At 51.4% G+C, this 12059-nt stretch overlaps 1 protein-coding gene across 2 annotated transcripts; it reads right to left on the bottom strand.

The window, feature by feature from the left end:
* Nucleotides 1–6439: 6439 nt before the first annotated feature.
* EGR4 (early growth response 4) lies at nucleotides 6440–8681 on the bottom strand. 2 transcript variants are annotated; one of them, XM_058550650.1, is made up of 2 exons: nucleotides 8357–8681; nucleotides 6440–7927 (listed from the first exon to the last, which is right to left on the bottom strand). In XM_058550650.1, exons 1-2 carry the CDS (start codon nucleotides 8490–8492, stop codon nucleotides 6612–6614), a joined length of 1452 nt encoding a protein of 483 aa, XP_058406633.1. In that variant the 5' UTR covers nucleotides 8493–8681; the 3' UTR covers nucleotides 6440–6611. The 2 variants fall into 2 exon arrangements, with proteins under 2 accessions (XP_058406633.1, XP_058406632.1); XM_058550649.1 differs by having other exon boundaries at nucleotides 6440–7930; nucleotides 8357–8680.
* Nucleotides 8682–12059: the final 3378 nt, after the last annotated feature.

Here is a 12059-nt window from a genome sequence, read left to right as displayed (position 1 = left end):
TAGGAGCACATGTCCTGTCACAAATCCCATCCTGGGCCTAGAGGAGGAGGAAAGGGGCAGTGGTCTCCAGCTCTGCTTCCTTCGCTCCTGCGCTCAGCTCTAACTTGGTTAGAAGAGAAGCCCAGTTTCCTGGGACTGGAGCACCCAGAGGGGGCTGCCCTTGGTTTAAGGCCTATCCAGTGTTGAAGCAGGAACAAGTTAGCTGTCCTAGGCGTGGAGGAAGTCCACAGTGCTGTAGTGGGGTCTGAGAAACCAGACAGAGTGTTGCCATTACCAAGCCCAGGGCTGAGCTGGGCTTGGGATCAGGAAAAGGGGAGATGGAATTTCAGGTTAGGGGTAGTACTTGGGTGAAAGCATAGAGACAGGCTTGGGAAGGGTCGAGGACGAAGGCCATGAGCGGCAGTCTGGCTGCGGCAGAGTAGAAATCCAGCATAGCCCCAGGGTGCCCCATCAGCCCCAGGCTGATGAGGACTTTCCTTGACCCCATCCTATTCCTGCTAGGGCAGAGGCACTGGGCATTTGGTATCAGGAAGGATAATTTGTAGACTTGTCAGGTGGCTTTTGGGAAAAGGCAAATTTAATAAGGACTAAGGCCGAACAGTGGCCAGTCAGCTCAAACTACCCACCTCCCCACATCTTCTCTTCCTTCTCCTGGCTCCTGAATTTCTTTCCTTTTCCAGGAAGTCTTCTCAGATTGAGCAAATGAGAAATCACTTCTCCTAAGGCCTAAACAATAACAGCTCCTATTAACCAAGTGCCAAGCATCATACTAATCGTTTTTATGCATACATTCAATCGTCCTAATAAACCTCTTGAGTAAGTATTATTATCCCCACTTTACAGATGGGGAAACTAAAGTTCAGCGCTCAACAAACGGCACAGTCAGGATTTGAACTCAAGTCCCCAAACTCCAAAGTCTATGCGTAAACACAGTGCCCTCCTGCCACCCCTTTGCTGTACTAAGCCTACTGAGCCTTCTTATACCAAAATGCAGATTCCATAAATCCACCTGCTTTTGCAGACAGCCAAAAATATCCATATGTTGTCTTGGTTCTACCTTTGTTGTAGTGATGTTTATCTGTCCTCATTCTTTGCCTCCTGTGAATATTCTAAAACAATTTGGGGCATGCTTGTGTATGTATAGGTGTGCTTTTGTGCATGTGTGTATGCATGTGTGTGCATACAGCTGCATACCTGTATATCTGCACATGCACATATGTGCGTGTGAGTGTGAGTGTATGCATGTGTGAATCCATTGTATACATGGATGTGCACATGTGCACGTATGAGTGTGTGCATGTGTGTATGCATGTGTGTGCATACAGCTGCATACCTGTATATCTGCACATGCACATATGTGCGTGTGAGTGTGAGTGTATGCATGTGTGAATCCATTGTATACATGGATGTGCACATGTGCACGTATGAGTGTGTGCATGTGTGAGTGAATGTGTGTGTATGTATTGGGGTGTGCATGTATTTGTGTATGTGTACACATGTGCATATATGTATGTGTGTATGTATGCATGCATGTGCGCATGTGTGCCCATGCTACATTTCACAGACAACAGTTCCTGCTTGGTTGTTATGGAAACCACAGTTCTAAAAATGTTAAACTGAATCCCACTCCATGTGGGCCACAGAAACCAAAAGACAGAATGCTGAGTGACAGACACATCTGGGGGCCCAGAGCTGAGGCAGACAATCATGGGCTCAGCAAGGACAGGCACAGACCAGCCAGAAGTGTGGTCCCACTCATGGGGCCCCACGGCTTGGATCAGGGCCTCAGGCCTGCCTCTTCTCATCTCTCCCTCCTGATCCTTTCCCAGCTTCATGCTCTCCAACTACCTTCCTTCCTTCCTCTTCCCCTTCTCTTTTCTTTTCTTCTTTTAGGCCTTTAGGCCTTTTTTTTGGCCAACACAATAATTGAGCACTTAAGTGTGCTGGGCAGTAGGGTTGGTGATATGGTGGACACACATGTGGATCAGACAAGTCCTCTGCCCTTGAAGGAGCTCAAGGGAGGGAGAATTTGGATGATACATGAGGGGAGGGGAGAGGACAGAGCAAAGGGAGAGGCAACAGAGGAAGGCGGAAGATGAATTTGGATCACAGAGGGAGGGCTTTAACTGCAATGTACTTTTTATAAGAAGGTGGAAGCAGTTTGGGATAAAACACTGTGAATAACATTTTAGGGAAATTCCTTCAGTAGTGTTGTGCAATGTGGAATGGAGGGAGAGAGAATGGAGGTAAAAGGGCCTCGGGGAGCGGTTTGGTAGAGTGCAAGCTTGTCTCCAACAGGGCACAGGGCTTGGGGTGTAGGGGGAGGAAAGAGCAGACATTCTAGGTTGCTTTGTCAAACTCTCACCCATATCCTACCTCATCAAGATTCTTATTCCTCTTCCCTGTCTCTCCAGGTTGAGAATCAGGACCTGAGTGAGCCTTTGTTACTGATGTGTATGTCAAATTCCTCAAGTACACTGGAAAGGAAAAAAGTTGGGAACCAATGGCCCAGTATATGGTAGGCACTCAATAATACTTGTGCAATGAGTGGATATATGGATATGCACTGGTATTGGAACTGGAAGGCCCAGTTTCGAGTCCCACTTCAGTCCCTCATCATCTGTGTGCTCTTAAGAAAATCTCCAGGGCCGGCCCCGTGGCTTAGCGGTTAAGTGCGCACGCTCCGCTGCTGGGGGCCTGGGTTCGGATCCCGGGCGCGCATCAACGCACGGCTTCTCCAGCCATGCTGAGGCCGCGTCCCACATACAGCAACTAGAAGGATGTGCAAGTATGACATACAACTATCTACTGGGGCTTTGGGGGAAAAAAATTAAAAAAAAAAAGTCTTTAAAAAAAAAAGAAAATCTCCAAACCTCCTGGGCCGGTTTCCTCCTCTATACAATGAGGGGTCAGGCAGGATGTTCTCATAAGCTCCTTCCAACTACATGTTGTGATGTGATTCTACGTGATTTTCATAGCCATGGTGTGTGTGTCTATGGAGGGGGTGGCATGGAGTGAGGTGCTGGCAATGGGCACAGAGAGGATAAATGTGGGAAATATTTTAATAGAGAAATCAACATCTTCTGGCTTCAGTTTTCAGTAATATTGTTGAACAGATAACCCAAAGACCCTCTTGCTACAGCATATATGGGATGATTCACAAATTATAACAGACATCTGAAATGCTTAGCTGAGCTTGCAAGAAAGGAAAGAAAATCTACATGGACTAGAACAAGGGAAATGAGACCAAGAGATGTAAGAATGAGATGTGCTGTGACTAACCCCAGGAGATATGGGGAGGAAGACACAGTGCTTGTCTGTGCTGACCCAGGCCCTGGTTGGAATAGGGGAAGTTGCCTCTGAGAATTTATAACTACTTGAGTTAAGAGTTTGAACTCACAACATCCGCATGGTACAGGAACCCCAGGCCAAGAAATTAACATAAAGATTGGTCTCCATCAGTTGATACTCCTGGAATGCCTGGCAGAAGCAGACACAAAACTGCTCAAGAGAAACATACCCTCTACACAGGCCACAGAGTATTACTGCACAGGTAAATCCCCACTGAAGATGAGCTCACAAGTTAAAAATTACAATACAAAAAAGGAAACAATGTATCATGATTGAGAATAGATAAGACCTTGAAGAACTTCAATAAGATCCAACTGGTCTGAGTGACAGCTTGGATGTGGGGGAGGGAGGGGTCAAAGGTGAATCCCACAGAAGAACTGTAGTTATTTAGGTAAGTCTAGGGAACCAAACAAATGATGGCTGCCATTAGCAGAAATTGGGTATATGGAAGGGTGATTTGATTTTAAACAGATTTTATTTGAAGTGGTGGTGGGACACCCATATGGAGATGTTCATTAGTCAGAACCAGGGGGCTGCAGCTGCGGTGCAGACCAGGGCTGGCTGACTTAGACGTCATCTATGTAGCAGTGATAGCTGAAAGCCTGGGAATGTACGTGCTCTCAAAGGAGAGTGTTGAAATAGGGAAGGAGAGAGCTCAGAACTGAGTCTGGGAAAACACCCACATTTTGAGGACGAGATGAAAAAGAAGAGCAAGTAAGGAAAACAAGCTCTCTGTTAGTCCCTGGTTATATTTGGTTCCCAGGTTTGGGTTGATTTTCTGATTGTTTGATTTTAATTCTTTCCGTCTCTGGCCTAACATTCTCTTCTCGCAGAATCCCTAAGGGAAGCCCCAGTAAATGGAGCAGTTTCCCTTGGGACTAATAGTGGGGACTTCTCAGCCGGGAGTTCTGGAACCGGGCTGGGCTCTGGTACCAGCATCACTACTAAGTCACTTCTTTGGGGTTCAGTTTTCTCATCAGTGATATTAGGCTTCGGTGGGTATGAGGACAAGATGGGGCACGATAGAGCTGATAGCACTTGATGGAATACTGCTGAAGGGGACAAGGGGGAGGTTGTTAGATGCCACCCACCCACAGCCTGTCAGCCTTCTTACTTTGTTCAGGTTGTGTGGTTTGGGACCGGTTGCTTGAAATCTGGGCCTTTATGCTCTTCCTTACCTATTCTACATGGAAAGTGAAGTCAAGTGGTCCATGCCTATAAGTGAAAGGTGTGGTCGCTTAAATAGTAAGATAATGAGAGTCGTCATTATCTTATGTCTCCATGAATCTCCCACTTCTCTATTACAGTGCCTGATAGTCCACCATTTGAGTCTCTCTGTAGGGTTAAACACTGCCCTCTGCAGGCTACTCTTTAAAAATGTTAACTCTCCTAGAAGAGGTAATACCAAATCCTTTACCACCAATTAGTTTATTAGATACAAGATACTCAGCCAATGTGATAGCACTTAACACCTGGGCAGAGAAACGGGTGGAATTCTTTGACTTGGCAATTTTGTCTCTGGTCAACTAGACTGCAGGGGTGGAGAAGGAGCACATCTGAGAGTGAAGGGATGAAGAAGCCAGAGGATTGGAAGCTGGGTTGATCTGGCATCATAGGGCTGTAAGGCTCTCCTAATTTCAGAACAGCTCAGCTCAGAAGAGAAAAGAATGAAGCCCCCAGACAGGCCCTATCCTTTCCTTAGCAGAGAGGAGTTGTTGGGGAGGAGAAATGGGGTGCAGAGCAGGCTTTTAATGCTCCGAGGTCTGCCCAAGGTGGCCAGAAAGAGTGTAAAAGCTTTTGGGTTAGGAGTTCAGGGAGTAAAGGGGGGTCAAGTTTCACCCATTCCCCACTCACAGGATCATACTTTCCTCACCACCCTCCTAGCTCCACCCGCCCCAAAGCCATGAAGGGTTCACTTGGAAGGAGAGCTAGGGAGAAGGGACTGTGGCAGGTGCATGGCAGGATGGTAAGTGGGCTGCCACTTCCTGGAGAAGACCCTTTGTGGGAAGAGCAACTAAGGTGAGCCTCCAGCAAGCACCCTTTCCTCGCTGGGCTTGGCTCTGCTCGTCAATGGTCTAGCTGGATACTGAGTCCCTTTTGGCCCTGACAGCATATGATTCTCAGACAGATGTATAGGCACCAGCTGGAGCCTCTGTGAACAGCCAGTACTCTGGGTGTTCACGAACAGCAATGAAATACTGCAGTCTTCTGCTGCTGTCGCTACTGCCTGGGGCTCCCTCTAGTTGTCGAACCTATTTTACCTGAGTAGGAAGCCTTTCCAGTGATATTAAGCTGAGGTGTCACCATTCTGGGGCTGGAAAAGAAGCACTGGCTTTGGAGCCAGAAAGATCTGAGTTTGACCGTGTCTGTTCCTAGCTGGTTTACCCAGCAAGTTACCTACTTGGCTTCCCCATCTTTGAAATGTAGTATATGCCTGCTGCACTCAGGATTGTGAGGATTAAGGAGGATGATATGCACAATGATTAACACCTAAACCGTCAACCACTCTCAAGTTCCAGAAACACCTTGAGCCCTTAGGTCAGCTGTGATTAAATTCATTCGTTAATTCAGTACATATTTATTGAATGCCTACTATGTGCCACAGTGCCTGACAGTAGGTATGTAACGACTCCACGAGCGTGAGGTCTCCATTCTCTTCTGGCGTATACTTTCGTGGGAGAGTGGTTGGGGAAAAGGGTCAGGAGCTTGGATGGCAGATTCAGTAAGCTTTTAGCACAATAATTTTAATTGCAAAAATAAACAGTTTTGTCAACTGCTGGAGAGTAGCGTCTGCTTTACAAAAATTAACAACAACAAAAAGGAAATAACCCCAAAGCAAAACGTTACAACCAATGGCTGCTGGAAACGACACTGCTGTACAAAATCCCGCGCGAGACCGGCTCCGCGCTGCCCCAGCCTGTCTCTGGGGGGTCTAGGGGAGGGCGTGGGACGTGCGCCAGTTACAAAAGACTGTCTTGAGTCCCAAGGAAGTGCCGACTCAGTGGGTGGCCTGAGAGAACTTCCCCCAAAGCGCGGCTGTCGCGGGAGACGGAGCCCAGACCGCAGTGCCACAGACCGGGAGCTGTCCACGGAGCTGGTGCTGAACGGGGCGTGTGCGGCGGGCTCTTCAAAGAAACTGGAAGCAGGACCAGAGGCCCGCCCCGGGGCGTGCGGAGAAGAGGAGCGGAGAGGAGGGGGCGGGCCAGGTCTTCTCGTGCGCGCCCGGCGGCGGCGCCCCAATCTACAAACGCATTTACCCTTCACAGGGCGGCGAAGGAGAGGCCCAACGAGTAAAAGCCAAGGCCCTTGAGCCGCTCCTCGGCGCGTGCCTTCTGCTTGAGGTGCACCTTGCTGTGCCGTTTCTTCTCATCGCTGCGCGCGAAGCGGCGGCCGCACACGTCGCAGGCAAAGGGCTTCTCGCCCGTGTGGGTGCGCACGTGTGTGGTAAGGTGGTCGCTGCGGCTGAAGTTGCGGAGGCAGATGCGGCACTGGAAGGGCTTGTGGCCTGTGTGGATGCGCAGGTGGCGATTGAGCTCGTCGGAGCGCGCAAAGCTGCGCACACAGCTCTCCACCGGGCAAGCAAAGGCCTTGGCGTGTGGCCGCGGGCAGAAGCAGCGTGCGCTGCACTTGCCGCCCCGGCGCCCCTTGCGCCGCGCCTTGGCTGGGGGGAATGGGGCAGGCGGCGGCGGCCCAGGAGGTTCAGGCACGCCACTGCTCCCAGCGATGTCCGCCACCAGAGGTTTCGGGAAGTCTGCCGCGGCGCTGCGGAGGCCCAGCGGGGAAAGCTGAGGTTGCGTACCGGCCAGAAACTCTCCGCCGTCGCCGCTACTCCCTCCCTCCCCACTGGGAGGGGTCAGGAGCCCCGGGAGGCCCTCGGCCCCTTCCCCTAAGTCACCCGGGGCCAACGGAAAAGCGTCGTAGGCCCCCGTGGGGTAGAGTCTGTTGGCTGGCCCGGCCGGCAGCTCCGCGGGGCAGCTGATGGATAGCAGGTCTTCGATCTTGGCCCCCATCGGGGGGAAACGGGCCTCGGGGGCGGCCTGGAAGCCTCCCTGTGACCCACAGCTCCCTGGAGCCCCGGCTGAGAGTAGCTCCCAGGGGGCGTAGGGACCTTTGAAGGCCGAGGCAGTGTCCAGCGCTGGAGAGGCCGGAGGAGCCCGGAGGCCTGGCTTGACGTCGGGTGGGGAGAGCTGAGGTTCATAGAGGCACTGTGAAGGGGCGCCCACCGAAGGGGAGGTCTCCCAGAACGCCTCTGGGAAGGCGGCAGCGCCCAGATCCGGAGAGTAAAGGTCTGGCGGACCCGGCAGGAAAGCGTCGGGGCCTGTGGGAAATGAGGCGTCCAAAGGAGACCGGGATGCTGCCGCCTCAGGGCCAGGGAAAGGTGCCAGGCCCAGGATGCCCGACATGAGGTTGAAGAGTGCCTCCGGGTCGTGCGGGTGTTCGGGTACCGCCTGGATGAAGAAGCTACCGCTGTAGCTGAGGCTGGGAGGGGGCGTGGGCGCAGGCCCCTCCAGGAAGCAGGAGTCGGCTAAGTCCCCCCCGGCGCCGCAGCTGCTCAAAGCCCAGCTCAAGAAGTCGCCTGCTGAGGAGGGAGCAGGAATCAGCTCCGGGCACATATAAGGGCTCGCCTCGGAGTCCGCGGCCCATACCCAAGAAGCCCTTGGTGCGCACTGATACATAGAAAGTGCCTTTTGCACATTCTGATCCAGCCGGAGCCGGCATATGCCCCAAGAGGCACACACAAACATGCACACGCAAAACACACGTGCACAAGCATCAGGACGCCTTGATACACGCACAGATTCCTGCGGAGGCGCTGGTGGCCTAGTGGGGGTGGGAATGGGAGTACGCACCTCAGGACCTCTGAGCCTCCTACCCTCCCTAGGACCCCTGAGCCTGCTACCGCCCCTACCTCCACAGCTCCAGCGTCCCAGTCCCTGCGTGTTCTCCGGCACCGTGCGCCCCCGCGCTGCGCAGCCGTCTGAACACCCCCGGCCGCGCTCCTTACCTCCGGGGTAGCCGGCGGCCGCGGGCGCGTCTCTAGCGGGAAGCCGGGGCAGTTCGGCGCTGGGTTCGGAGCAAGAGCCCTCGGTGGACTTGACCAGGAGCGCGTCGGGGCTGGAAAACTCGCTAAGGTGGAGCATGGCGCGGTAGCAGATGCGGGGCGCCGGGGGCCTCGCCCGCTGGGCTTGGGGACGCGCAGGTAGCGGGGAGGCCGGCAGCTGGGCGCCCCGCGCCTCGTAGAACCAGGCGTCCGGGCTCCTGGCTCCAGGCGCTCACCTCTGGGAAAGGGGTGGGGGGGCCGAGGAGCCCTTGCTCGCTGGGACTAGCCTGCAGCGGCGGTTCCTCGCCTCTGCAAATCGCAGCCGGGCTCCCTCAACCCGCGGCCCCCCCCACTTATATAGCAGCGGCGGCGCTGGCTCAGGGCTTCCGACTCCCCGGGCCACTGCCATTTCGGGAGGCCCCGGCACTGCCGCCGTGACGTAAATGCCCAAACATGGACACAGGATGTGTGCCGGGGACTCCCGAAAAGGAAAGCTCGGGCTGTGACGTCGTCGCCGCCGCCGGGGCCCGCGCCGCTGCGTGCGCGCGCTCCCCGAGCGTGGAGCCCGGTGCGCGCCGGGGCCGCAGGTGCGCCTGGCCCGGGCGCTGCGTCGCGTGGGGTCGGACGTCCAGTAAGTGCACTTCCCGCCCGGAGGCAGAGGCCAAAGGACGGCGAGGAAAGCACGCGTGGGTTTTGGGATTCCACACTTCTCGGTTCGAATCCTCTGTCTGCCACTTACTAGCTGTGTCATTTAATGTCCCTGAACATCAGTTTCCTCACCTGTGAAATGGAGATATGCATATTTACTTAATAAATTTGCTATAAAGAATAATTGGGTTAGAGCATATGAAGTTCTCCGCACAGGGGCACTCAGTAAACCATAGAGATTATTGGCTTTGTTATTTGCTCACACTTATGTGTTTTCATTTTCTTATAGTTTCTTTGTTTTTTTAGTTTGTTCTAGGAAAAATAACATTTAAGTTAAAAAGGACCATAATACTTGCTAATGGTGACAGAAAAAGCCAATTAGTACAGAAGGGTATATTCTAAATTGAAAAGTAAAAGTCTCTCTTTTCCTTACCTCACCTACCTCCTGAGGTAGCCACATCTAAGTTTCTTGTGTATTCTTTCAGAAAAAATTATAAATATACAAGCATACACACTGTCCTGCAATATAATTTTTTCCCACTTTTAATAGCTGAGAGATTGCTCCATGTCCAAACATAAAGAGCTTGGTCATTCTTTTCTAAGGCTGTATAGTACTCCATGTAAGGAGTGGGATAAATTCCAGTGTAATTCTGGGTCAAAGGGTATGTAAAATTTTCATAGACAACTGACAAATTGTCCTGCAGAGAAGTAGGGCCAATTCCTGCGCCCTCCTCCCTCACCCACAGGGCATGAGATGCTTCTGTAGACTTTTTTCTGCCTTCATATAACTGACTTTTACTCTAGGGATGTTGTTCCCAGCAGCACACAGAGAATCCACAGGATATGTTTTCCTGGAATAATTGGATGTCTTTAGGAAAGAAGCCTGCCTACTCTCCTGCTCTCATCTCTCCTGCGGTGGTTTTCTCTTTGTCTTATTTTTTCATCCTTTTTTAAAATTTTTCATTTTCTTTTGTGTCTCACTTAACTCCTTTCTGGAACCAGATTAGGGGATTAAATAAATACATAGGATAGCATGCTTTTCTTTATGAAGAGCATCAATTCTTGGGACTCTGGGTGCTGGCAGGTGAGGAGGGCAGCAGGGCTGGGGGTTCCCTCTTCCTTCTCTACTTTCCTGAGAACGGGAACAAAGCTATTCAGGGGTGATGGGCAACAGTATGACTGGCAGTGTGTCTCCCAGCCTCCCTTGGCCACCAATACTCTCCTTTTCAAGAGAGAGTGCCAAGAATGCCCAAACCCCAGCAAATTCTCAAGCCTTTCACCGTATGTCCATTATCCAAACATCCATTCATTCAGTTTCTCAATATTCATTCGTTCAGTATTCATTCCTTAAGTGCCTACTATGAGCCAGAAGGTAGATTTTGGTTTTTATTCCAGCAGGACCCTGAGACCCGTCTCCATCTTCAGCTGCCCCATCCCCCACCCTACAACAAGCCTACAGGTGTGTCCACAGAATATGTCATCACATGATCACCTGCAAAACATGTACTAACACACTTGCCTCCGTCTTCTCCTCGTGCCTAGAAATCATACAAATGTTTTCACAGAGTCACACAGGTGCAGCATGTCCTAACACATGCCACAGATATAGTTGTATGTTAGCAGCACGGATATTTGCATGTAGGAAATGCAGAAACCAGCACATGTCTGTGAGGATTAGACACACAGAGCACTATTTCCATTATACTCTATTTCAGATGAAGGTTTGATTTTAATCCAAATCCATCACCAAGACCAGGTGAGCCCACACCAGACACGCAGGGCACACATGTCTCAAATCCATTCTGGCATCTTTCTGCCTGGGAGGGAGGAGGAGTGGAGGGGTTTGGCTAGGCCAGTGTCCAGGGCTCCCTAGGCTGCCCCGTCGGGCCAGATTGGCCAGCCCCAGGTTCCCCATCCCTTCTGCTGTTCTTCCCTCTGCCACAGCATTCCTCCTCCTTCTTAGTCATGGATAATTCCCCTACTCCTTTGGCAAGTTCTCAGGCCTTTGCTGCTCTCTGCTGAGGGCCATTGGGCTAGGTCTGTATTAAGACAAGGATCCAAGTCACCCCAGCTTCCTCTTGTTAGAGGGAAGAGTTGAGGGGAGAGGAGTGAGTAGGAAAGGAGACAGGGAACACAGCTTGTGTTCTCTGTGTGGTGGGGGCTGGCCTACACCCCCATCTCCTCGCCATTCACCTTCAGTGGACACACAGACACACACACATAGGATGGCTACTTCTGGAGGGCAATTGCATCTGCATTTGGTTTCTTGAGGAGGAGGGGGAGGAGGAGGTGGAGGAGGAGGAAGGAATATGAAGAGAGAATGGGCATTTTGTAGCCATTCTCATCTCAGCCCCTCTTACCCCCAAATTTTAACAGCTTAAAAAGAGATTCTGGGCCCCGATAGAATAAAGGTCTTTGGGAGGGGATGGAAGAGAGAGGAGCTTAGGTCTATGAGCTCCGCTTTAATTCACACTTCAGATATAAAAATACAAATTTACACAAAGGGAAAAAAGGAGAATCACATACATCGAGTACTTTACAAACATATCATTTAATCATCACAAAAGCTCTGCAGAGTAAGGAATTGGAGACCCATTTCACAGGGGAGGAAACAGACTTGAAAGGGTTAAATTACTTGCTCAAGGCCACACTTCTATTCAGTGGTGGCACTGAGAGTCAAGCCCAGGCTAGCCTACTCCACAAGGTAATTTAGGAAAAGATCATTCATTTTACAAAAGGATTCACTCTAGGATGGCTTTAGATGGAGGATCTCCCTCTATCTTTTCAAATGGGTGCCAACTCAATCTGGCTGGTATCCATCCCTGCAAGAATTCCCCGGAGTGACTGCCATGGATAGGAACACCATGGGTCACATCAGACATGTGCTAAGGAAGAGCACCTACAAAGTCCTTGGGAGCCAGTGTGGAAATTAGTGGTGGGGGTGGTGTATGTGTGTGTAGCCTTGGGGAGGGTGAGAGGAAATTTCTGATTTCCATGGAAAAAGGTGGAGGAAGGAGAC

The sequence above is a fragment of the Diceros bicornis genome, chromosome 12 (assembly GCF_020826845.1).
Source record: "Diceros bicornis minor isolate mBicDic1 chromosome 12, mDicBic1.mat.cur, whole genome shotgun sequence".
Taxonomy (NCBI): domain Eukaryota; kingdom Metazoa; phylum Chordata; class Mammalia; order Perissodactyla; family Rhinocerotidae; genus Diceros; species Diceros bicornis.
This window is presented reverse-complemented; position numbering and strand designations above follow the sequence as displayed.

Excerpts from the sequence above, each read along its gene's own strand:
- EGR4 (XM_058550649.1), bottom strand. The coding sequence starts at position 8,492 with ATGCTCCACCTTAGCGAGTTTTCCAGCCCCGACGCGCTCCTGGTCAAG. Across the intron at positions 7,931-8,356 it reads GGCCGCCGGCTACCCCGGAG|CAGGCGACTTCTTGAGCTGG; the intron begins GTAAGGAGCGCG and ends CTCCCTCCTCAG.